The sequence below is a fragment of the Eubalaena glacialis genome, chromosome 1, assembly GCF_028564815.1.
Source record: "Eubalaena glacialis isolate mEubGla1 chromosome 1, mEubGla1.1.hap2.+ XY, whole genome shotgun sequence".
Lineage (NCBI taxonomy): Eukaryota > Metazoa > Chordata > Mammalia > Artiodactyla > Balaenidae > Eubalaena > Eubalaena glacialis.
The window spans coordinates 226,160,274-226,186,692 of record NC_083716.1 but is presented as its reverse complement, the minus strand read 5'-3'; the positions used below and the strand labels follow the sequence as shown (position 1 = coordinate 226,186,692).

The 26,419-nt window shown below is 42.6% G+C and overlaps 1 protein-coding gene across 1 annotated transcript in view; it reads left to right on the top strand.

Annotated features, from left to right (window-relative positions):
- Window positions 1-1,729: 1,729 nt before the first annotated feature.
- The window catches only part of AP1S3 (adaptor related protein complex 1 subunit sigma 3), a 59,270-nt gene continuing 34,580 nt past the window's right edge, over window positions 1,730-26,419 (top strand). The window contains exon 1 of the mRNA XM_061205406.1: window positions 1,730-1,857. Coding sequence (XP_061061389.1) covers window positions 1,855-1,857 — 3 coding nt within the window. The 5' untranslated portion in view covers window positions 1,730-1,854. The remainder of the gene's footprint in view (window positions 1,858-26,419) is intronic.

The following is a 26,419-nucleotide window of genomic DNA, read 5'->3' as shown; positions in this document are numbered from 1 at the left end:
GCCCTGAAGTCAGATAGAAAGGAGGAGGCACAAAGTTCAGACCGAAGCCAAAATGCCCAAGAAAGGAAGAAAATGTACCCTGGGGGTAGAATTAGTTTAGAAAGCAGCTCTCCTAAATTTACAGTAAATTGCAGATCATCCCATAGCCTGGGGTTTAATTATTGCTTAAATAATCCTCTTCTAGTTGAGAATTTCCAGGTTGGAGACTGGGGTTGTCTTGGTGGCTTTTAGTGCATGGGTTGCCTTAAGGAAGGGAAGACCCATTCCCTCTTGCCCACCCTCTGACCTCCTCTCAATTAACTCCAGACACAGAGGCTCTCTTTGGGGTCTTTTGAGAAGGACAACTCTTTTTTTTTTTTTTTTTTTCCTTCAGTGAACTGGTATCTCACCTCCACATCTCATGTCACCTCCTCAGGGGGAGGCTCTCCCTGACACCCCAGCTAAATAAATGTAGCTTCCCTTGTGCCTGTCCCAGCAACCTGTACTCATCTTCTTGGTAATCTTCTCACCTACTTAGCACTCATTACTTTGTAATGATCTATTTATTTGTTTATTATTTGTTGAGCCACAAGAGATTACAAGCTTCAGAAGAAAGCGCTTGTTTGTTCCCAGCTGGATCTCCCACCCTCCTTCTGTAGGACTCTGCACAGAGAAAGCACTGATTAATGTGGCATCAACGCACAGATGGATGGAGCTTCCCTTATTTCCAGGTCACCTGGGCTGGACCACACCGCAGAAGGCAGATCTGAGGATTTTCACCAATTTTGGCTTCCAGAAACCACTCAGGCAAAGGTTCTTAACCTTTTTAGGGTCACAGATTTCTTTAGGTATTTGATAAAACCGACTCTCCCAAACGAACATAAAAATGCACTCATAACTCTGCTTACAACTTGGGGGTTTGGAGACTCCTAACGGCCCAGGTGGAAACTCCAGACTTAAGAAAAACCAAGGGGAGAAGGAGAGAGATTAGAGGCTCCACACCACAGTCTTAGGAGAGACCTCTTAAAACCGGGCCAGTTTAAAATGACCTATGCCCTTGGATTGCAGATATATATATATATATATATATAAAATGCATGAATATGTGTGATTATGTATATATATATTAAAAGAAAGAAATCCGAGGCAAGAAATCGCTTCTTGCCAGCAGAGTTCCAGATCTGCCAAACGCTCCCCCCCTTATGCGGTTTAGGACAAGACAACCAGTGACACTTCCCGCAAGTGTCTCGGGAGATCTCTTAGCTAGGTCTGATCAACGTTTGTGGGATGAATGAATGACACACTCGCTCGCAGAGTCAGGAAAGCAGCCCCCTCGGCGCTCCCCGCGCGGGGCTGCTCAGCGCGGAGCCCGCGGGCTCTGGTTCCTGGCGCCTGGGCCTAAGAGGCTGGAGGCAGAGGCGCGCGCGCAGGTGTATTCGCACCTAGGGCAGCCCGCGGGGCGCGGGGCGGGGCCAGCTGCGGCGCGGCGGGGCGGGGCGGGGAGGGGCGGGCGGGGCGGGAGGAGGAGGAGGGAGGAGGAGGGAGGAGGGAGGAGGGGGGAGGGGGGAGGGGGAGGAGGGGGGAGGGGGGAGGGGGAGGAGGGGGGAGGAGGGAGGAGGGAGGAGAAGGGAGGTGGGGGAGGAAGGGGGGAGGGAGAGGGGCAGGGAGGGAGCTGGTAGGAGCAGGAGGGGAGGGAGGACAGAGGCGCGGGGAGGAGTCTGCAAACTTTCGCTTCGAGGGCATTGTGGGAAGCAGCCATGGTCTGAGGCGGGCACCTCACCTGTCAGCCGCGCCGGCTCCTGCGCTCGCCTCTCGCCCTCGAGTCCACCGCGCTCGTCTCTCGCCCGCGGGGACGGCGGCGGCGGCCCGGCCACCATGGTTAGTGCTGGAGAGCGGGGCGGCGGCGCGGACCAGGGTGGACGTGTGTGTGCGCGCTCCCGGGAGGCACCTGCTGCGCCGAGCCGGGCGCGCGGCCGGGTGGGCGAGCAGCCTCGTCCCGCCCCGCCGGTCCCCCAGCCCCGCCGGCCCGCCCGCGCCTGTAGTCCCGGCGCCCGGACGGTGCGGATGCGCCCGGGGCGCTAGGGACGCCAGCTTGGAACTCTCGGGCACTGCCGCTTCATTCATTCCACCGTTTGCTGAGCGCTTAGTCTGTGCCAGGCGCGGTGCCAGGCGGTTGGAGATGTCGCGGGGACCAGGTGGAGCCCTTGCTATTGGCGGCTTACCTTCTAGGAGGACGATGTGGAAGGAGGGAGATGAGTAATATACCAGTAAAATGAAGATAACTTCCTAGAGTAAGTGCTCTAAAGTCCCAAGTACAACCGGATGGAGGGATGGAGAGGCGGCAGCTGCAGAGCGGGCAGGCAGTGAAGGCCTCCTTGAGGAGGTGACCTCTGAGCTGTTGGAAGTCCTAGGGGAGCTCTGCAGGCAGTGGGAGCAGAGAGAGCAAAGGCCAGAGAGAAGGGACCCTTGCTTGTAGGGAGAAGGGTAGGCAGGGGCCAGATGAGGCAGGTCCTAATAAACCAAGTGAAGGAGTTTGGATTTTATTTCCACTGAGTGGGGGAGCCTTGGGAGCGGTTTAAGCATGAAAACTAACTTTATCCCTTCTATACTTTTTAAAGATCGCTTTGGCTGTTGGTGGAGAGTAGCCTGGGGTACGTGTGTGAGGAGGTGTGGAAGTGGAGACAGGGAGGCCAGTTTGCAGTGCTCCAGGTGAGAGATCCTGGTTGCCTGCACTTGGATGGAAGCAATAGCTTCAGGCACCTCTTGTTCTTGCCTTCTGTTTAGGGTAGTGTTTTGAGAGTTCGGTGGCCTGAACTGCACGTGTTCCACTTCCCCAGCTGAGCTCACTTCCCATTCAGAGGAGGAACAGAAGTGACCTGCACTCTGGGCTTGAATACCCACCACAGGCAGGAGGAGGAGGGCCCTGTGGGTTATGAAAGTTGATGGACAAGGAGAGATGTGGAGTGCCGAGCCCCTGGACGGGAAGACCCCAGATGCTTTCCACGGAGAGGTTTGGCTGCACAGACTGGAGGCTCCATTGTTGTTTGTTGAGGGTTCCTTGTAAATATAGCATGATGCAAAAAGGAGGCTGTAAATAATGGAGCAGCTCTCCTGGCTTGCTCAGGTTTCCCAAGGAAGAAGGTGACATGTGTACAGCCCGCCACATTTTTTGCCTAATGGAGGGTGGAGTAAGGCCCTGGAGTTTCTGAGTAGCAAAAATCTTCCATCCCGAGAGCTTGTGTAGGGTCCATGCTCTGGACAACACCTGCAGTGGAATTTTATTTTTTCTTGCTGGTGTCAAATGATGAGTTGATCAGAAATGTGCAGTTTCCCTAGCTTTTCTACTAAATCTAGCCCAATGGGAAATATTGATGTCATTGAGTGCCTGTGATAGGAGGATGCTCAACTCTTTACCTTCATGATCTCAGTCAGTTCTTGCAACAAACAACCAAATGAGGGTATCATGCTCTTTGTATTTTACCTGCTCTGACCTGTCCCAGCAATGTGTCCTTGGACCATGACTTGACCTCTCTATGCCAGTTTGCTCATTTGTAAAATGGAGATAATAACTGTTCCCAACTCATAAGGCAGTGGTTCTCAAAGTGTGGTCTGGGTACACTTAGGAGTCCCCAAGACTTTAGAGGTCCACAAGGCCAAAACGATTTTCATAATAGCACAGAGATATTCTTTGCCCTTTACACGTTCATCCCTACATGACTGTACATGAAGTTTTCTCAAGGCTAATGTGACCTGGGAGAGTGCAACAGAGTGAATGCAAAAGCGGTAGCAGAGTCCAGCTGTCTTCTATTGAGCCAGACATTAAGGAAATTTGCCAAAAAGTAAAACAGTGCCACTCTTCTCACTAATTTTTTTTTTGCTTTGGAAAATATTGTTACTGTTCATTAAAGAGTTGTTTCTGATAATGTGTAATAGGTTGATTATAATTTTTAAGTGAATCAGTAAGTATCTAAAATGTTTCTCTATTTAAATTTGCAATACAATACAGTAAATTCACCTTCCCAAGCTGAACTGTGAAGTTATTTCTTTATCTGAATTTATGTTAGAAACAGCATGAGTGCTTCCTTTTCCTAAATAGGGTAATTCCAAATTTCCCATGTTCATCATAATCTCACTGTATTACAGAGAAATAGGAACAGTGAGAAGCCGAGAGGGTGAGGGTGGAGATATCTAACTCTGAACCTGGAGATCCTGCTGTGACCCCCTCTCCAACACCCAATATATCAATTTTATTGTCTGAGGCTTAAGTAAATTGTGATTAGTATGTATTGTTATTTTGGTGGTTTAAATTCCAGCTTGAGAGTGAGGAAGCCTATTATGGCAGCGGTAGCGAGCGCCGTCCTCCACTGAGACGTGGTCTGGGCTGCTGGCCAGCACTTAATGTGGGGTTGAGGGGTTGGGAAGAGACCCTCTGCGGTGTTCAGTTCTCCCAAGAGGGTTCACCCGCAACAGGCCCTTCCCACGGGCCTCCCAACAGCACCAGTGAGACTTGTGTTTACCCCTCCCCAGGGTTGTTACTTCTGAGTTCCCATTACTGGTTTCTGTGACACATACTGTCAGCAGGTTACAATTTTTGTGTGGTATTTTATTGACAACAGCTGGCAGGAAATGGTCAGCAGATTGTGTATTTGCCCCACTGTTTCCAATGTCTGTCCTTTTGGGTCCCATGAATTATTTTATTACGGATGAAGACATAATGGATAAAGTCACCCCTTCCCCTAACACAAATAAAGAAAGTTCCTGTATGAGTCCCCAAAGATTAGCATTCCTTGACATCTCTATGAATCATTCTTTCAATTTTATTTTCTTGTTACTGTACAGAGATTCTCCGAGTGAGCTGAGATTTCACGGGTGTTCCTTCTTTCCTGGGGCCTGTCCTTGCCTCTCTCTCTCTTTTTTTAATGTTTTCCACAGCAGCTACACCATTTTATTTAAATTATTTATTTATTTAATATTTATTTATTTATTTGTTTGCACCGGGTCTTAGTTGCGGCACGTGGGCTCCTTAGTTGCAGCTCACGGGCCTCTTAGTTGCAGCTCACAGGCTCCTTAGTTGCAGCACGTGGGTTCCTTGGTTGTGGCATGTGAACTCTTAGTTGTGGCATGCATGTGGGATCTAGTTCCCTGGCCAGGGATTGAACCTGGGCCCTCTGCATCGGGAGCGTGGAGTCTTATCCACTGCGCCACCGGGGAAAGTCCCCTTGCCTCTCTTATAGTCTCCCTTTCTCACGTATCTTGTTTTTCTCTGATGGAATTCTTTGTTTTCTAGCCCTTTACCCAGGAGAAGTTCCCTTTCCAGATCCTGTGATGTAAAAGAATGTATGCAGAGATCAGAGGCAAACACCCCTAAAATCCTCTCAGGGGTGTACTAAACTGTCTTGCCAGCACTCTGACTAATAAGAGAAAATGTACTTCTTGCATGGCTGCTAACGTGGGATAAATTAAGAAGTTTTACAGTGGAAAGGGGGTACTGCACACTGTTTCAGTTAGAAATGAAATGCCACTGACCATTATGAGGAAGCTGGCCTTCAAAAAGTCTCCCACAAAGTCCCAAGTCTGAACACTTCCCAACAGGTAGAGCTGGGTTCTGAAATAGCTCTCTCTAAATAGTTTCTGAAAACTGCCTGGGGAAAAATAATATAACCACTTGTTAGTCCCTCAGTGCGATGGGGCATAGACCTATATTACATTCAGTCAAGAACATAGGCATGCAGGATTCCATTTTTAATGTCCTTGTTGGATCTTCTCTAGCAGGGCTTCTGGGCCGGTAAGAAATGATGGGTGTGTGGCAAGGTTCAGTGGCCACTTAGATGCTACTGGAGCCTTCCTTCTACACTGGGTCTATTAAGGAGGAGGAACTAAGGCCACGGTCTGCAAACTGTGGTGCTTCTGGCCTTTGTATACTCACCCTTGTCAAGGGGGGACCTCCAGGGATTAAAGCAACTCATCCAGCTCATTATAGGTTAAAAAAAAAAATTTCTTTTTTTTTTGCATTAAAACATCAATGCATTTGGGTCCAAGAGGCAAAATTCACATAAACTTTAAAGATAAAAACCTAAGAAATAGTTTGTTTATGGCTAGTTGCTTAAGGCTGACCCTCCAGGTCTCACAAGGCTACCTGCCTTTTCTGCAGTTCTAATTATTTGGGAAGAGAAATTTGAGACAATGTTCTAAGGCAGGTGTCAGAAACATTTTTCTGTAAAGGGCCGGATTGTAAATATTTTAGGCTTTCTGGGCCTTACAGTCTCTGTCACTATTACTCAACCCCTCTTTTGTAGAGTGAAAGCAGCCACGGACAAGATGCAAATGGCTGTGGCTGTGTTTTATTTATTTATTCATTTATTTATTTTAAAATAAACGGAGGCCACTTAGCACTGGGCTGAGCTTTATTTATTTATTTATTTATTTATGGCTGTGTTGGGTCTTCGTTTCTGTGCGAGGGCTTTCTCTAGTTGCGGCAAGCGGGGGCGCTCTTCATCGCGGTGCGCGGGCCTCTCATTATCGCGGCCTCTCTTGTTGCAGAGCACAGGCTCCAGACGCGCAGACTCAGTAGTTGTGGCTCACGGGCCTAGTTGCTCCACGGCATGTGGGATCTTCCCAGACCAGGGCTCGAAACCGTGTCCCCTGCATTGGCAGGCAGATTCTCAACCACTGTGCCACCAGGGAAGCCCCTGTGACTGTGTTTTAATAAAACTTTATTTACCAAAACAGGTGGAGGGCCAGAATTGGCCTGGAGGCTGAGTTTGTTCTGTAGACTCATGTTTTCAGGCAACTTCCATTAATTCACTCATGTGTACATTTGACAAATAAATTGGACACCTGCCCTATGACAAGCAGTGTTCCAGGCAGGACTGGCTATATAATTTGTGGTGCCCAGTGCAAAATGAAAATGTAGGATCCCTCGTTCAGAATTTATTGGGAATTTCAAGACAATGGCAGCAGAGCATTAAATCAAGGGTGCTCCCTTTGTGAACCCAGGGCTCTGGTGTCCACAAAAGCCAGCCCTGGATCTAGGCTCCAGAGGTTGTATTGAACAAGCCAGAAGCTCTCCTGCTCTCCTGGAGCCCACGTTCTTGGCGGGAAGTTCTCTAAACTTTCTTAAGATGTGTTTTGTATCAAGCATACAGAAGAGGATTATACTATAAAGCACTGGTTCGTCATCATCTCATTTTTACTTCATGGACGTTGTAGGTGATTCCCAGGCAGGTGGCACGGGGACCCGAGCAGTGCTGATCCTGGTGGCTATGTCAGGCCCTGCCACCCCTTCCCTTCTTGTCCTGAGGTCGTGGGGCCGTTCGTCCGGCTGGCTCGGACTGTACTTGGCCATTTCCTGAGCCAGTTCTGCCTGGATGCGGAGTTCTCGGCCGTATCCGTCTCCCCGCGTTTGCTGCAGGTTAGATCCTTGGGTTAGTGCTTCTGCTGCTTTCATTGCCTTTGTCCACGTCCCAGCGGAGCTCGGGGCACGGGATGCCATGGCTTCCCCAGCTCTTCCTGGCTCTGCCCTGATTGTCAGGTGTGGTATAATTTGTCAGCTTAGACAAATTTGTGTAAAATGATGACCACAGATATACCTGCAAATAAACAGAAAACTTGTAGAAGGGTATGCTAGAGACAGTGATGGTTTCTGGGAAGGGCTCTAAGCATCTGGTGTTGTAAAAAGAGTCACTTTTTATTGTGTGTTCTATTAGACATCTCAGTTTTTTTTGTATTTGAACGTAGCACCTTTTAAATTATATGAAAAATGACTTAAAAAATGTTCCCATTTATATTACTTCTCCAGCAAAACTCTGCTTTGTTTTTCCCCATGTTTTGTAACTTCTTAAGCCTGGATGTGTCTGGAATTGGGATGGAAGCAGAAGTTTCCTTAAAATACGTACACACACACACACACACACAGACACCCACATGCATGTACACACACATGCATGTACACACACATACATGTACACACATAGACGCTTTCTCTCTTCTATTCTCTTTAACTTGGGCTCTTGGTCAGGCTTCCAGGACTCCTGTTTGTACCTTGCTTTTTTTAATATATAAATTTATTTATTTTATTTATTTTTGGCTGCACTGGGTCTTTGTTGCTGTTCGCAGGCTTTCTCTAGTTGCAGCGAGCGGGGGCTACTCTTCGTTGCGGTGCGCGGGCTTCTCATTGCGGTGGCTTCTCTTGTTACGGAGCACGGGCTCTAGGCATGCGGGCTTCCGTAGTTGTAGCACGCGGGCTCAGTAGTTGTGGCGCACGGGCCCAGCTGCTCTGCGGCATGTGGGATCTTCCCGGACGAGGGCTCGAACCCATGTCCCCTGCATTGGCAGGCGGGCTCTCAACCACTGTGCCACCAGGGAAGCCCTGTACCTTGCTTTTGAATGAGAATCGAGACTAGCTGAGGGGAAAAAAAATGTGATCCATCTTTCTCACTTCAGCGACTCTGAAAACTTTTGGTAAAAAGGTAAAATAATATTGCTAGTCACTTCACAGGACGGAACCATGAAAGCACAGAGATGCTTGTCAGATGAACTAGGGTTGGCCTCACTGTGTTCAGTAGACAGTGGAACATTCTAGCAAGATTGAGAAGTCCTGTCCCTGAAAGAGTCAGGAAGGATCAATCAAGCCCGGTACCAGATTCAGATTGTGACTGAATAGTTCAGCCCCCAGTTTCAGTGTCTGCTGCCCACCTACAGCTTCTCTTGGCTTCCCTGAAAAAAAAAAAAATCAGGGCAGCAACTTTTCATTATGCAGGTGAGGCTACAAGAGGCCTGAAGAAGATGACTGTTTCTTTTAAGAGAAGTGTCAGAACTTCCTCGGGAGGCAGAAGTGCTGTTGGAGGAGACATCTCTGTTGTGTAAATGTTGAGCCACACGTTGCCTGTGGAGGTGACATGCCTACAGCATTTCAGGAAGCCTGCCTGTGCTCATTTCCAAAGGCAGGTGTGGGATACAGGTGTGACGTGGTGGTGAGGCAGACGGCCCTGGGCTCCTGGGTGCAGCCTCCGTGATCTGGGAGGCTCTGCTTTTTGCTCTCGTAACCAGGCCCGCTTCCTAAATTTCCCTGAAGATTGAATGAGCCAATCCAGTTCAACCCTTAGCTCGGGGGCTGGCACCTGGCATACATTCCTTAAATGTTAGCCAGGACATTTTTAAGGGAAATAAGAACAAGCAAATGAAAAACTTAAAAATAGTTCTTAAGTTTTTTTTTTTTAATGAGAAATTTATTTGAACGGATGAAACAAAGAAACAAAATATCACAGACTGCAGATTTTGGGGAGGTGGGAGAAGATAAGGGTTATTGTAATATCACATTTAAAAAAATGTGATTCTAAACTCAGAGTGTGTATAGAACGTTTTCCTTTTATTTCTGAAACAACTGCTTGCCTCCAGTTTCTTTGTAAGAAGTCAGGTCCTCAATTCAAAGTGTCCTGTGTATGAGTCCTACCTTTCTAAGTCTGTTTGGCCTCACGATTTGGATACTTTAAGAATTCAGAAAATCTAGTCTACATTGACAATCTTTGTAAAAAAGTAAGATGAAAAGAGGAGGCTTGACTATATAACAAGGCAGGTCTGTCTGTCAGGTTGAACCTGAATTTTCAAAGAGTGTGATGGATGTGCAATCTCCCACCTCTTAAATTTTGTGCACAACCGTTGGCATGGTTTTCAAGGTATAAAGGCCCTGGGGACAGATTTTTAATGAGTGTGGAGTATAGACTGCAATAGGAAGAAAAAGGAAGGTTCTTAATAAACGCTTAAGTGATCATTACGATGCAGGGCGCTGAGTTTAGCATAGTAATCATAGCAAGTTGTTCCCAGCCACAAAAAAATACACATTAAGAAAGATCAAATAAGCATCACTATGAAATATGAAGGAGGTCCCAAGTTATTAAGGTTTCATTCGACTTCAAAGGCGAATTGAAAATTGCTTGGAATTTCTGCTCCCTATTTCTAGGACCTTTTCCTCCTTGAATGATTTGAAACAGAACCACAGGCCAGTCTGCCTCTCAAAAGACTCCAGGAGAAAACCTAATTAGGGACATATTGACTCTAAGACAAAATTAAACCACCAGCAGGTATTGTTGATATACCCTAAGTTGATTACCTTGTCCAGATGAAATGGTAGATGGAGAAATAGTACATGAATCACTTTTCAGGGTTTTTTTTTTCTTCTTCATTTGTTAATCCTTGTGTTCTTAACCAAGGAGGTTATTAGAAAAGAAAACCCCACAAGTATGAGATCTGTTTCTTGATTACAAGAAACTTGTGTTGTTGGGAAGAAATTTCTCACATGCATAGCAAACCTAGATGAGTATGGGAGTAGATAATTAAGCTGTGAAGTATGTCGTTCAGATTACATAATTGCTGCAGGAATTCTGTGCAGGAGGACATGGGAGGGGCTCATGGGAGAGACAGGTGTGGGGCTGAGCCCAGAAGAGCAGGTGATCCTGCCTTCAGCTTTTCAGAAAAGGGTGTGTGTGTCTGGTATGTATGTGAGTGGGAAGGGGTTAATAAGTAGACAACACGGAAAGGTGGTGTTAAGAAAATGTAAGTCCTGGAGGAGGGCCTGCTGAAGGTCTACCATGACAAACTGGTTTCTTTCTTTCTTTTTTTTTTTTTAAAGATGCACCTTGTTTTCTTAATCAGTTTTATTTTATTTATTTATTTATTTATATTTTTGGCTGTGTTGGGTCTTCATTGCTGCACACGGGCTTTATCTAGTTGCGGCGAGTGGGGGCTACTCTTTGTTGCGGTGCCGGGCTTCTCATTGCGGTGGCTTCTCTTGTTGCGGAGCACAGGCTCTAGGCTTGTCTAGAGTCAGGAGGAGCCTCACTTCACTCAGCTGCATAGTTTTGGAGATGGGTTGCCTCCTTAGCAGCCAAGAAACAATGTTACTGAAGTTGCAGGTGTGTTCAGGGATGTGTGTTTTGTCTCTGAGTGGGCTAGTTTCCTTGTGTATCTCTAAGAAACAATTGCTGTTACCTTCCTCCATCACGCTAATGAATGTTTTGAAAAGGAAGGGTTATTTTAATAGCAGCCTAAGACAAACATCACTAGAAAGACAGAAGAGCATGATGCTTGGAAGGATTGCTAGACTGGAAGATAAGGGGATTCGGGTCCTGTACCCAGCTATGCCAATAACCATGACCTTTATTTACCACGTTACCTGACTTCCCGGGGCCAGTCCTCAGCTGTCACTTGAGGTGAGAGAGAATCTTAAAAATCCTTTCTGGCTCTCACAGTTTGTAATCAGCTACAAGAAAGTCATATGCCTCTCCAAACCCAATATACGTTATTTTCTGCATGTGTTCGATTCAGAAGCAGGGCAAGCCTGCTGCTAAACTCTTGATCCGTATGTTCTTGTGCTGTTGTTGATCAGGAGCTGGGCTCCTCTTAAGCGCAGCTTGCAGGTGGGGTTGTCAGGTACCATGAAGGCCATACCCACAGAGCTCATGTAACTTTACGTCGAATCATTGCATTGCTCACACATCTGTGTGTGTGTTTAGGCACAGGATTAAGTGCACTTTTGGCTTCAATCAAGTCAAGTGTAAAAGAAGCACAGCATTATTATTTTGCTATAGGTACACATTTACTGAATACCCACTGTGTGGTCTGTACCCGGAATTGGAGATTATTAAGAGATATAAAGGAGACAGAAATAATTAGGCTTCTTATCCCACAAGGAGGGAAAACGTAAATAGGACAACTTGCACGTTTCTTTCAAGAATGTCAAAAATAGAGAAGTAGCTGGGATGGGATAGGGTACATGGGGAAGTGTAAATTTTATGAGAGATTCTGAAAGGATGTTATAGACTTGGTTGGGTGAGGAGTATATTTTGGGCATGGGAGAGGAAGGAGGAGCTGGGGTGTGAGATGGGTTCTAACAAGGCGCGTTTCAGGGCCTGCAAGCAGGTGGGCGTGGCTGCATCTGGGAATCAGTTTGGGAAACATACACACACAGAAACCTAGTTCCCGAGAAAAAGTGGAGTCATTTGGTGGAGGATGTTGAATGCCAGAGGAGATTTTCTCCATGTCATTTGTTGGGAGGACAGTTCAGGAAGGTCTGGCTTTTTTGTTTTCTGTTCAGAAAGATTTTAAAGTGAAATTTAAAGTTTTATGTTCATTTTCTTTTATAGTAGGTAAGTTGAACAACTACACCCATATCTCAGAAAAACTTGAATCTATCTTTCATAATTTTTTCTTTTTTCTTTCCTCTTTATTGAGATGAACCTGCTGATCATGAGCTTGGGTGTTGGGGCAATGGCAAATTGCTATTAAAATTTTTTTTTTGAGATGTAACTGACATATAACATTATATTAGTTTCAGGTGTAACTAATATAACATAATGATTCAGTATATGTATATATTGTGAAATGATCACTGCAATAAGTCTAGTTTACACCCATGGTCATTTTTTTAAGGAAATTCAGGCCAAATATATTTATTTATTGAGCAGCTATATGTCATTGCTTGTTAAAATTCAAACTATTAAACTTATTGAAGAATAAAATATTTTAAAACATAATGGACCAATGTGAAAACTTCAACTCTTGCTCCTGTGTAAAGCATTTGTAAAAAGACTTATCCTATGTCAATTGTAAGACAAATAACTTTTGGTCTGAGAAAAAACCTTTTTAAAGTGACTTGCTTTGTAATAATGGGCTTGTCTGATTAACTGATGTTGATCCATATTTATTAGTAAAATCAATATCAAAAATGCCTTTTAAATCATGATAGAAAGTAATTTTTGGAGCAACTGCTTAGCAAACATTATGCCAATAAAATTTGCGTTAGCGCCATCTCTGCTGCACATAAGTCAGTTTTGGGATCAAAACATTGATATTTTAAAGACCCCACTAAATCTTTCTAACAAGAATTATGTCAAGACTTTTAAACAAAGTCAGCTTTTAAATCTCATTTTTCTGAGCTCCGTTTTATAACCAGTGAGGACAATTGTGTTTTATCAGTAAGAGCTCAAGAACAGAATATTTAAGATAACTAACTGCAATAATCATTATATTTTTAGCAAATATTTACAACATGAATGCTTCCATAATATGCTTCCAATTTAGAATTATATTCTGTACTAGAGTCTTAGATATGGAAGCTAAAATTTTTTGGACCTTGAAAAAGTGACCAAAAAAAAAAAAAAGGCACAAATTCTTTTTTAATTGACTGTGAAATAATCACAAACAGAATAGAACTTTTCTTTCCAAAGCTTCTTTTTTCTTCCCAGTTTTATTGAGATGTAATAGACCAAAGCATCTTGGAGTGGTATTTTTTTGGTAACATCCTTGAAAGATTTATAATTAAACATCAGTTTTACTGCCAACTGCCATATTTATTTATGGGTGCCAATGACTTTACAGTTTATATTGTAGTTATACATTGCTAAAATTAGGTTAGATTTCTGAATTTTAAATAAGTATTTAAAATGTTAGGCAAGGGAAAGAATTGAGAAAAATAGAGTGTGCTTTTCTTTCATTGCCTGTTTCTCTGCTGGATGACGTAAAGAATGGTTATTTCCCGCAAAAGTAACCCCAAAATATCTGTCTCATCCTTCCCTTAAAAAAGTCATACTATTTGTCAGGTCCAATGAAAAAAGAAACAAGTTTTCAGACTTGAAGATGTCAAGTCCATCTTCAGCCTGCACATGGCTGATTGCCATGAACCCAAGATGGGCCAGGCCAGTGCTGGGTGTGGTCTGGTGTTCCCTGAGCTACTGCTGTGTAGGGAGCCGGAGACCGCCAGGTAGAGAACGGGTGCACTCTAGCTGGTGCGCGTTTATTTACTGCCCAGCCTTAGTCTCATCACGTTATAAGAATAGAGAGAGCCCAGAAAGGGGTTATATAATGAGATTTGAGCAGAAGACCAGACTCACTATCATGTAACTGCCCTGAAATTACTTTGTTGGCAATTAAAATATATTTAAACTATTTCTCCATGACTGAAGCTTAAATCTGTGACTATTAAATAATGTCCTCTTCAAAGCAGCCGGTGATTCTTAAAGTTTTCTGGGATAAGAATCCTTTCGGAAATCTGCTAAAATTTCTGCACTTTGTCCTTAGAGCAATGCTCATAAATCCAAAATATACTTTTAGGAAGTCTACCAACAAGTCTACCTTTCTCTTCCAGATTATCCTTAGGACTTGGACATTTCTTGTAAAGCTATAGAATGCTACCTGAATTCAATACTTAGCCCTGCCATCTATAGCTCGATGACTCCGGGAAAGTCTTTTAAGTGTCAGAAACTTAATTTATTATTATTATTATTATTGTCGTTAATGTTGGTACATTGCCTCGATATGTGGATTAAACAATATAATGCATATAAACATACCCAGCATTGTGCCTGCCATACAGTGGGCCATTTTTACTGATAAATATAATTGTCGTGTGGAACACTGCATTCATTTTAGTTGGTCAGCAGATTCGCATCTTCCTGGAGGAAAGGCCCCCTGAGAAGTTAGATGATGACCAGAAGATTTTTGGGGGGCTTAGGACCGGAGTAGTGAGAGTTGGTGGGCCGGTGACAATGTCTCTAGTGTCATATAACTCATAGCTGTTGCCATCTGTCTCCACTTGAGGTAGAGAAGTCAACAGCAGATAATCACAGAGGCCAGATGGGGGCACCTTTGCCCCTGGAGATGTGTTCACAAATTCTTCCAAACTGTCCTCTTTTTCAAGGACTCTAAGCAGACCACTGCTGTTAACACAGCTTTCTTCAGACAGGCCCCTGTAGAGTAGATCCTGGAGCCACTTTCTGATTGTCATTCCAGCCACGTCGTCCTCTGACCACACCGTGGTTGTGTTGATTGGAACATGTCTTCTGCAGAGGGCTAATCACGCTGCCTATGGACTGTTTTATTTTAATGGCCAAGTTATGGGGATTGCATGTAGTCATTTGTGAATAGTCTGCAGTATTGTTGAGCCTAGTGTTATGCATCTATTTAACACAGACTCAAAAGACTCATGTAGTGTAAAGCAGTCCCATCTACACTGTGCACGTATGAAGATTGCCTTTGATTGTGGGAAGGACTGATGTGTGGATAACGGGAAGACCTCAGGCTTTACAGTCAGATCTGTGTTGGAATCCCTCTCTGCCATTTACTAGCCTTACAGCTCAGTCATTAATGTAGGTATTATGGTGCATCTATCCATGCCCTCAAATGAACACTCACTATCTGTTCCTTGCTGGTGGTTATCTTGATGGTGATGGCTTGTGACTACTTACATTTCCTGCTTCTTTTAGCAATGCTGCGTGTTCATGCCTGGAACCCTGGCTTTGTGCAAAAAGGGCCATCTGATCTGTTGATTCGCTTTTGACAAGTGACCAGCTGAAATAGTTTTTTCAAAGGCATGGGGATGGAAAAAATAATCATCTACTATCTGTCTTGGAGATTTATCATTGAATATATTACTTACATTCCTAATTTAACCAATTAACCTAGCTGATGACAAAGTTCATTCTAGTAGTATTGTGTTCTATGGAATGCAGAATAATGTATAAATAAGAATGGTTTATGTGCTTGGATTATTTGCTGTGGAATTTAAAAAATTTTAGATTTTAGTCAACTAGGACCCATTGCCTTAGTTTTTCTTACAAGGTTCACCTGTTAGGTTGGTTTCACAAATCTATGCAATATTCATTTTAGGCTTGTTTCTACCACAGTCCTTAGGAATTTGAAGTTAGTTCATAAACTTAGGAGGGAAAGTGATTGTTATCTGAGAGTTGAGTCAGACCCTGAAGAATCATTACTTGGGTCTGTCTAGAATTTAACCCAGTCTCTGCTTTCCTTGAATTACATCCAAAATCAACCCTGGATGGTTTCTTCCAGAATGAGTTCCTTCAGACTCTTCCTCTCAAAGAAAATATGACCTACACTGGAGGCCACAGCTGAAATTTACCAAGCAAGGAGAACCAATGAATGTCCTAGTTTTATAGCAAAAGATTCTCAAAGGTTTTCCAATGTCGTTTATAGAACGTTGATATTTACTTTCAGAATCAATGGTATTGTTTTCCTAACTTTATCTATCCTATTGGTAGAATGAATTAAAAGTCCAAAAGTCCAAATCAAAAACGAAATCACATTCATTTAAAATAAAGATTGGGGGCTTCCCTGGTGGCGCAGTGGTTGAGAATCTGCCTGCCAATGGAGGGGACACGGGTTCGAGCCCTGGTCTGGGAAGATCCCACATGCCGCGGAGCAACTAGGCCCGTGAGCCACAATTACTGAGCCTGCGCGTCTGGAGCCTGTGCTCCGTAACAAGAGAGGCCGTGATAATGAGAGGCCGGCGCACCGCGATGAAGAGTGGCCCCCACTTGCCGCAACTAGAGAAAGCCCTCGCACAGAAACGAAGACCCAACACAGCCATAAATTAAAAAAAAAAAAAAAAAAAAAAAAAAAAGATCCCAAAGATGGGGAGGGTGGGAATTGCTCTTTAAAAAAAAAAAAAAAAATTGGGTCTTTGTTATTGTCAGCCTGAAATCTCTTATACAGTCTTAGTATTTTTTTGTTTAATGTACAAGCCTCGTTTTGACTGAAGTACAACTATATTTGAAACATGAGACTACATATTTTGCAAATGGTGGCTGTTTACATGATCAGTGAGAATTTTATTTGTGCTATTTGGTAGGGTCATTAGAAAACCTGTCTTGGCCACATGCCCCTGATTATTGTGGCCTAGAGGGCGGCCAGGGATGGTTTAAATGTTAGCTTCCAAGCAGATTCAGTTTCAGAATTAGGTGATGTCTGAGAAGCAGAAAGGCCAGCCCTTTGTCATTTTTGCCTCTTTGTTAAGCTCAGTACTGATGGGCAAGGTCTCTGCTCCTAGGCTGTGAACTAAACAGAGCAGAACAGAAAAGGAAAGGCAGAGAACAGCTGCTTACCATTGTTAACGGACGAAACAAAGAACAGAGGGTGGGATACTCAATGATGCCAGCTGTGTCCACCGTGGTCTCTTCCCTGTGATTTTTCTCTGACTTGCCCAGCGCAGTCTTCCTGGCAATGAGAGCCACAGGGGGTTAGAGCCTGGGAGGCAGAGGGGGCACAAAGCCCAGGCCACTTCCATAGTCTAAAGCCACTGGCATGTGACAAAACAAAGAAGTGCCCAAACAAGGCTATAGGTATTGTGGCACCTTTTCAAACCTTATGCCTAACAGGATAATACATGCAGTGTTCATAAAATTCTGTGCACTTCCATTTTGCCTTTTGCAAAATATTTTAAGGATTTATAAAAATATATTGATTCATTGTGTATGCCAGGATCTTGAACTGGTAGTGGGATACAAGCTTATAGCCACATAAAGAATGCCTCTTTCAGACTCATTGGGTTTTTTCTGTGACGTCTGAGTAATGCATGATTCTAAATATCATTCAGTGGGGTTACCTCCGATTCCGAGGCTGATTTGTCTGTCTTTGCTGTCCCACACATTGGCACTCATAGTGTCCATATGTTGGAAAATGGCTTACAAGAGGCATGCAGGGGCTGTGTCAGAGTGGGCTTAGCCAGGCTGTGTCCTCCAAACAGGGCTGTAGTTGGTAAAAATTATTCAGAGTTGGGGATCTGCTGCCAACCTGCCTGGCTTCCAAGCCCAGTTCTATCAACTATAGCTGTGTGACTTTGGACAAGTTACTTAACCTCTCTGTTCCTCAGTTGCCCCAACTTAAGAAATGGAAACTGACTGGTAGCAAATGATATTCCGAATAATGTATAATGGTAATAAATTACTGTTATTTGTTGTACTATTTATTCTTCTCCCCAAGATTTTAATCTATTTGTTCTTTTGCTCTTGGGCTCAGGTAGGAGATGAAGGCCCATGAATATACCGCATGGAGATGCTGTACTCCATCTCTAGGTATCAATTCTAAACGACAGGCTTTGAAAGTCATAGAAAAATCGCTCACACAGATTTTGCTCTCTGCTCTTGATCCATATAGCTCTTTTCTAATTTCTAAACCAAAAAAACTCCAAGATTGATTTTGAATGAACTACAGGAAGGCTAGTGGACTCAGTCAATAGCCCTGACTTGAGAAGGGCCATGGTCAAAGATGTAAAGGCCTCTTGATTTTAGAAGGTGTTCTATTACATCATTCTCAGTATTATTGATAGAAGCATTATTGGGAAAACTGTTATGAAGCCCTTGATGCTAGTGCTGATGGAATCAGTTATTCACTCATAGCTGAGTTCTGCAGCTGGTGGACATTGCTGCTGTTCTGTGACTTGAAGGGGACCTAGAAAAATCATAAGGAGAAGAGAAGGGGATGGATGATGACAAAGGCTTGGATCCCCATTCTGAATTTAGTGGCTTGGAAATTAAAACTTAAGGTTTTCCAGAAAAACAAAAAAGTAAAATGGCTACCTCTAATAATGTCTTTAAGAAAACTCTTAAATTTCAATTCATACTTACCTACAGTTTCAAGTGTCCTTAGGTAGAGGCTTGTTTTCTGCTTTTGTACAGTGGGAATTCTCATAATCTAGGTGCATCTCAGATGCACAGCCTAGTCTACTTTTGTGTTGTCAAGACTTTTCTTTTGGCCATTATTTGTTTTCTGATTGTTTATTGTCTCTGTCTCATTTTCTAGGAGGGGATAATGTTGAATGTATTGGAAAAACAGATATTTGGTAGCCAGTTGGAAAAGTTAAATGCTCATTTCTTCGTTCTGAGTTCAAGTAAATGTTCAGTCCCCATGGCAGTTACTTTATGATTGTTAGTCTTACCAATAAATGGGCTAAGGGAGATTTTTTTTGACTTTGCTATGATGGGTCATTGCATCTTTTTTTTTACAATGACATTTACAGGAGGGAAAATTCATAGTGTTTTCATGTTGCTTTTAGTATGTTGTCCTAGAATTATCCATCAGAGATTGACACCAAATATACTTGTATGCTGATAGTACATCAACAATTTCCAGAAAAAATTAATTTATCTCCTCTCCCACAGGCAAAATCTGCCATTAAAATGTGAGGCAGCAATGGATTTAGACATAATTCGAAACCTATCAATATTCTAAACGTTAATCTTCTGAATTCTCACAGTTCTATTGTAAGTTAATTAAGTAATTATATTTTACACATTATATTTTCTTTTTTGTATTATGGAACTACTATTAAGTAAATTGTTGCTTTATCATCTTCACACAAGAGTTGATCTGCCATAGAACTTCATCCATTCATTCAGAAGGTATTTCGTGAGGACCTACTATGTGCTGGGCACTGTTCTGGAAGAGTGGGAAACAACAGTGAACAAAAGGCAAAATCATTGGCTCTGGAGCTTACATTGTAGGGTATGGAGTAGCAACAACATAATAAGTAAAATAGTAGGTCAAAAATACTGTGAAAAGTAATGGAGCGGGGTTCAGTAAGTAGTAGGAGTGTTGAGGTAGGGTAGTGAGAGTGGCGCATTTTTTAAAAATTAATTAATTAATTAATTAATTAATTAATTAATGGCTGTGTTGGGTCTTCGTTTTTCTGTGCGAGGGCTTTCTCTAGCTGTGGCAAGCGGGGGCCACTCTTCATCGCGATGCGCGGGCCTCTCACTATCGCGGCCTCTCTTGTTGTGGAGCACAGGCTCCAGACGCGCCGGCTCAGTAGTTGTGGCTCACGGGCCCCGTTGCTCCGCGGCATGTGGGATCTTCCCAGACCAGGGCTCGAACCCGTGTCCCCTGCAGAGTGGCGCATTTTATACGGAGTGTTCAGGGTAGGCCTTACTGAGAAGCAGATTTTTTAATAGACTTGATGGAGGTGAAGGAGTGAGGCAAGCAGGTATTTGGGGGAAGGGAGCATTGAGCAGAGGGCAGGAGTAGATGATGACCTCAGAGGTAGAGCGGGGCATGTGGAGTAAAGCCTCGTGTAGGTCATGGTAAGACTTGGCTCTTGCTTGGAGAGAAGGGTTTGAGGAGGGGAATGACCTGCTCTGACCTACAATCGATCTGGCTGCTGAATTAAGAACAGATGGTAAGGGGGCAATGGTGGAAATAATTGTTATGATCTTCCTAATGAGCTCTCCTAAAACTTCTCCAGCCTGTCAAAATTTATTGAAAAGAAAATGTTGAATATTTCCAAGGAAATTTAGCTGCATTGTTTCCTAGTTCATGATTCTAGTGCGTTCTAGTTGATTTGCCATCAAAGAATCAAAATGTAGGGGCCTATTTAGGTCTGCATTAATGAAAAGATGTCATTTAAAATGAGAACTTATACATCATACAACTTTCAAATGAAAAGTGATTGGAAAGAGTCCTTCCTTCTGTAATGCTTCCAGCGGCCTATGGAATGACCAAAAAAAAAAAAAAAAAAAAAAAAAAAAATCCCCCTTCCGTGTAGCATTAAATCCCCATTAATTAGCCTAGAATTTAAAACTCATCCAAAGGGATGGGGCTACACAGGGAGAAGCAGAAGCAATGCTCCTCAGCCTGGCTTCCCGGGGCCCTCAGGGATGATGTTGGTTAGCAGCTGCTGGTGAAGACAGGGTGACAAGATGGGCTTCTCCAAATTCTTGAAGCCCTTTCTACCTATGTCACCTTCTTGTGTTCTCAGACCTTATCTTGACATTGGGAAGAATTTATGTTACCGATTTTTTCACTTCTGATGAAGGAAATTCTTACAAGTATTAGTCTCTTTCTTGATGTAAGCCAAACATCAGCAAAGCCATATTTTCTTGGCTGGAGTGTGTTGGGGCATGGGCTGGGGTGTGTGGCAGAGTCCTTGCTCCGGTGTCCCTGAGTAATAGCTCTGCCTCTAGCTATCCAGCATTCCAGAAAGCCCAGTTCTTCCCTTCCTGTGTTGGATTAGCTACTAGATTCTATATTTCCCTAGGAATTGTAACTTAAATTTTTTTTAAATTGTGACTAATACATAATTATTATAGAAAACTTGGGAAAACCCCCAGAAATGTGAAGAAGAAAATAAAAACCACCTGAAATGATGCCTCGGGAGAACCACTGCAATGTTGTTTATACTATTACTTTTTTCTTCAAATACTATAAAAAGTAAACATGAACAATATCTCAGCATATATATATTATATAGCTATATATAAGTATTTACATATATTCTGAATAGTGAAAGTATAAAGTTAACTTCCAAAAATAAGAAAAGAAAAAAGGGGAATCTAAAATGATATAAAATGATATGCAGCTAAAATGATATAAAATACAGCTGAAGGACATAAAATTATATAAAAACAATCAGCTAAATGATATGAAAATATATACAGCTAAAATGATATAAAAATAATTCTTCCCTTATACCAAAAACTGAAATATGACCATGAATTTCACAAGACGTGCATTTTGCATTTACTGGCGTGATTACCAGGAGGGGTTATTTGGGTTTGGCACTTTCAAAAGTGAAAGCATCCACTCAGTTGGAACCTGTCTGGTTTCTTTTTAACTTGGCAAGCATACCTGCTAGAGAGCTATGCAGTTTTTCTAGTGTTTGTACTCAAGTTTGTCTTTATTTTTGTTTTTCTAGAAGTTAAAAGTTTGACATTCTTTCTCTGTCTCTCATTTGTTAAAACCTTTACTTAGTACCACCAACTCTCCTGTAACATTTGATTCTGTACTTGATCAGTGTTAGAAATGGAGGTTTCTGGTATACTCAGACTAGTGAAGGCACAGAAAGTATTCAAATTTAACCTCAGATTCACCATCGTTTGCAAAAGTTCTGAAAAAAATTGTAACTCAATTATGTATACTACTTGGGTAAAACAAGTAAAGCAAAAGGGGAAAAGAAAACCCTCTCTGAGACTTCAAAGCAAAATAGGTCGAGGAACAGCCTGTGAGAAACCAAAGTACTTTTTTTTAGAAGTATAAGAAGTTAGATGTGGCTCTGAATGACAACGAGGTATTAAGCATATATTTGTTAAAGTAATTTGGAATGGTATTAAATACACATCTAAAGTATCCAATGGGTCACTTACCAAGCGGAATAAACTCTGAGACTAAATAATTTTGTCTAGACACCAGAAGTGTAGCACCATATATTGTAAATATAAAGGCACAATCTTCAGAAGTATTTTGGAAAATTGTACATCAACATATGTTAAAGCTGTAATGGTCACTATTTCCTACTTCCTATGCCCACTGATGGATTTAAAGGCTTCTGTTCAACGTTGGCCTTTTCTTTGCTGGCCATTCAGAGGCAGATTCTTACTTCACTTGTTTCTCCAGGAATGTTTTCTCACAGGTTCATTTTACTTGACTTGTACATGTATGAGCTTAACGCCTGTATAATTTTAGCTGTTAGTTTAAGGTGGTTTTCAACTTACTAGAAACAAAGTGCCCATTCCCTACAACACTGCTACAAAATTAAGACTTTACCTAAGATTCAGTATTCAAGATGGACATACATACAAACGCAATTTGTAAATTTTACCATTAATATCCTTACTTTAGAAACTCCCCTTCCTTTCATTTGATCCGGAAGAGTCTTGTCTTTTCCAACCTCCCCTAGTTTGGAATCAGGGACTGGAAAACTGGAAGAAAGGTGATTATGGCATTGGCAAAGCACGCGTGCTCACTTGAGAGTGCATTGTGGAGATAATTAGTGGTTCCACCTCCGTGTTGGCAGCATAGATTTGCAGCCACTAATTTGGGTTTGGGATGTGTGCTCAGCCACTGGCTGCTGTGTCATGCTAGAGTCATGGGTGGGACCTAAATTTAGGGGCATGAACCTAGGCGTCAGTTGGGAGGTTCTCCACATCTAGCTTTACCTGACTCTCATCACACATTGTTTTTTGTTAAAGGGCCATTATTCAGCCTATGGAAAAGGGGAGATGCAGGGTAGGTTGGGTCAAAATGAACATTCTACTTAAGTTTGAATAGACATCCTTACACTCCACATTTGTACTGTCCATTCCACCTTTCAAAGGTCAGGAAAACTGTACTCATTATTAAGTATTCTTTGGATACCGAATTTTCAAACCAGATAGTCAGTGACCTGCCATCCTGGGACTTCTTAAGAACAATTTTCTTTGAGTCTGACCTGTCACTTTTACCCTCACGCTAGATGCCATGCTATTAGGGTAAAACCAATGAATTGTTGCATGAAGTGAAAGCACTTACATGTGGAATGCTGAGCAGTAACATTTAGTGACACTAAACTTGCACCATGAAATTGGGGCATTATAAACGTTACTAACAGTCTCTAATTTTTGCGTGCCATTTTGGTGCCTCTTGATCACTTGGATATAAATTTAAAAAATTAACTGGTTGCATTCAACTTTGAATAAAGCTTTAGCTTTCTAAAAGAGGAAGACTGATAAGTGAATTTATGACCTGTTTGAGGATAGATCTTGGAGTTGGGGTGGATTGTCTTCACTGAGTACCAGTGATTTACATGAAGAAAAAACTTGCCTGCTGATGTGTGTTTATTTGCATTTGATAACATCATTGCAGTTTAAAGTTACCCTAAACAGGGTTCAAGCAGTCATAGAAAAAGGTTGGTCTGAACTATCAGCCAATACAGAAATTTTGATTGATGGAAATGTTCAGACTTTAACACAATTAAGTAGATTGCCATAACTGGAAAACCATCTTACTTTGGTTCTAGCATATACTGGTTTATATAGCCAAGGATGTAGATGCTTATTTATTGCAGTTTCATCTATAAAAAAATGCTTAATTGTTCAAAAATATTTCTGGATTATCTATATTGCAGAAAGATATTTCTTTTGAGAACTGTGGATGGTGGAGAGGACTAAACACTTCAAAAAATGCTCCTTTTTGAAACCATTGATGAAACTCTTAATTTACTTGACACTGAGGTTCAATAGAGGAAAACAGCTTGTCTTTGCTGCATTTGGGATTTGTGTGGTTTTTTGGTTAAAATTGTGTAAGAGCTACTATTCTTTAACATAGTTCACATACTGCTTAAGAATGTAATTTATGATTTTGGAAATTATTTTTTAAAAATGGGATTCATTACTGGGAATCAAAAAGGCAAAAGACTGTTAGTAATTTTTACATTGTGTTTTATAAGAAAATACTTTTATTTGTCCTTATTTTGAAAACCTGTGAAATGGCTATAACAATCTAGCAAAAATCACTATGAATTTTTTTTACATGTTAAAATAACATTAATTGGGACCCTGCATAGAAGCATTGCTGATTACATGGTTTATTACTGGAAAGTGGTTCATTATTGCGAAATACTGAGACACTCCCAATCGACATAGTATTATTTCTTTTTTTCTGAGACATTTTGAAATGTTCTTCTTTAGTGAATCCAAAATTTAAAAAGAAATAGATAAGCAGCACAGGATATAACTAATGCTGTCTTTCTCTCCAGGTTGTACAGATTGGCTCTAGGGAGGTGATGGGAAGGGGTAAAGAGTTTGACTCTTGCTTCATGAGAAGCACTGTAGGTTGGTGGACATGGACTGGATACTACATCTGATCTTACTTCCTTTGTGGTCTTGGTGAGTCATTTCCCATCTCTGTGGCTCAGTTTCTTTATTTAAAAGCATGGGATTAGAGCCAGTGATTTATTTATTTATTTATTTATTTTTAAAATTTTATTTATTTTATTTATTTATTTTTGGCTGTGTTGGGTCTTTGTTGCTGCACGCGGGCTTTCTCTAGTTGCGGTGCGCGGGCTTCTCATTGCGGTGGCTTCTCTTGGTGCGGAGCACGGGCTCTAGGCGCGTGGGCTTCAGTAGTTGCAGCGCGTGGGCTTCAGTAGTTGCAGCACGTGGGCTCAGTAGTTGTGGCTCACGGGCTCTAGAGCGCAGGCTCAGTAGTTGTGGCGCACGGGCTTAGTTGCTCCGCGGCATGTGGGATCTTCCCGGACCAGGGCTCGAACCCGTGTCCCCTGCTTTGGCAGGCGGATTCTTAACCACTGCACCACCAGGGAAGCCCCAGAGCCAGTGATTTAGAAAGGTTCTTCTCGCTTAACTCTGTTCTAAGCCTCTGCTGGAGAACAGTCTCTACATTCCAGAGGATCTTGAAGGATGACCTGGTTGAGTCTCCAAGCCTGGTGCCACCGCCATGACTGCCCCCTCCTCTTTGGTGGTTTATCTCCTACTCTTTCTGGGTTCCCTGGCTCAGAAAATTTGCTACCACTCTTGGGAATTATCCTTGACCCTTCTCTCCCTCTCACACCCACAGCTAACCAAGTCCCATTGGTTCTACTACTTAAATAGCTTCGACTCCTCCAACTTCTCTCCATCCTCACTGCTACGGTGATGGAGGCCACTATTGTCATCTACTGCACGTGTTACTCCATTCTTGGGCTTCTTTATTCCCCTTTCCCTTAGACTAAAGTCCAAGCTCCTTACCCTGGCTTACAAGACCCTCCTTCTGTTTGCCTCTGCCATCTCTCCTGTGCCATTTCTCCCCACTCTTCCTCTGCAGTCAACCAGCCATATGTGCTGTCGTCAGTTTGCAGAAGATGCCATAGCCTTTCCTTCCTGTGGCTTTCCTGTCCATCGTTCCCTCTGCCTGGTCATTCTTACTTAGCTCTACCCTTTCCTTTCCCTGTTTCCCTTTGGCTGATCCTCTTCATCTTTCAGATCCTATCTTGAATGTCACTTCCCCAAGGGTTCCCTGACCGTTAGACAAGGTTATTTTATTTTCCCGTAGCTCTTTGTGCTACTTGTGCTTTAACGCATCGGGCTCGGATAGAATTCATCCTGTTTAGTTGTCCATCTCCCTCTGTTAGAAGGTGTGCCCCATGAGGGTAGGAACTTTTCTGTTCTGCTCTTGGTGGTATCCTCATCTCTTGACACAGTACCTGGCACATAGTAGATATTCAGTAAATACTTACTGAATGAATACGTGAAAGAAGCAAAGAAAGGAAGAAAGGTAAAATTCTATGCATTTGCAATAAGAAAGCAAGCCCAGCAGGTAGCAGCTGTACCTTCTTCCTCTCTTTTCTTGCCATCCTCCTCCCTACCTCCTACCCCATTTCTGTTAGGTACAGGGACTTCCCTACCAATACAGGCCCTGTTTTAGTTATCACCTCAAAGGAAGTAATGGCCTTCCCTCTCAATAATGTTACAGACCCTGAGTAGAGCTATCCATGCAAATTTTTCCCAAGTTCAAGTTCCTCCTTGCTCCCATTTATATGAGAAGCGATATGGGCCCATGTTGGATCTAGCTAAACTGCATAGATGGCTTTAGATGATCTTTCTCTGCTAGCAAAAAGTTTCCAGTCCAATAAACTTCGCTTAATACTTTCTCTACCCATCTTGATGTCACTGCTGCGATATGTTTAATAGTAGTGACTCAGAGTGATTCAGTGCTAACGTCATTATTATCTTCAGTTGAATATTTATTTCTCTTATTTTGATTTCTATAAGTACAGATTGTTTGGCCCTTCCTGCTCATTTTTAAAATTGTTACAGAGGCTCTTGGTATTGGATAGGGCAGGGAGAGCTTCAAGGACTACCTTCTAGTTACAAAGATGGTCAATATCATATTGACTTTAGAAGTG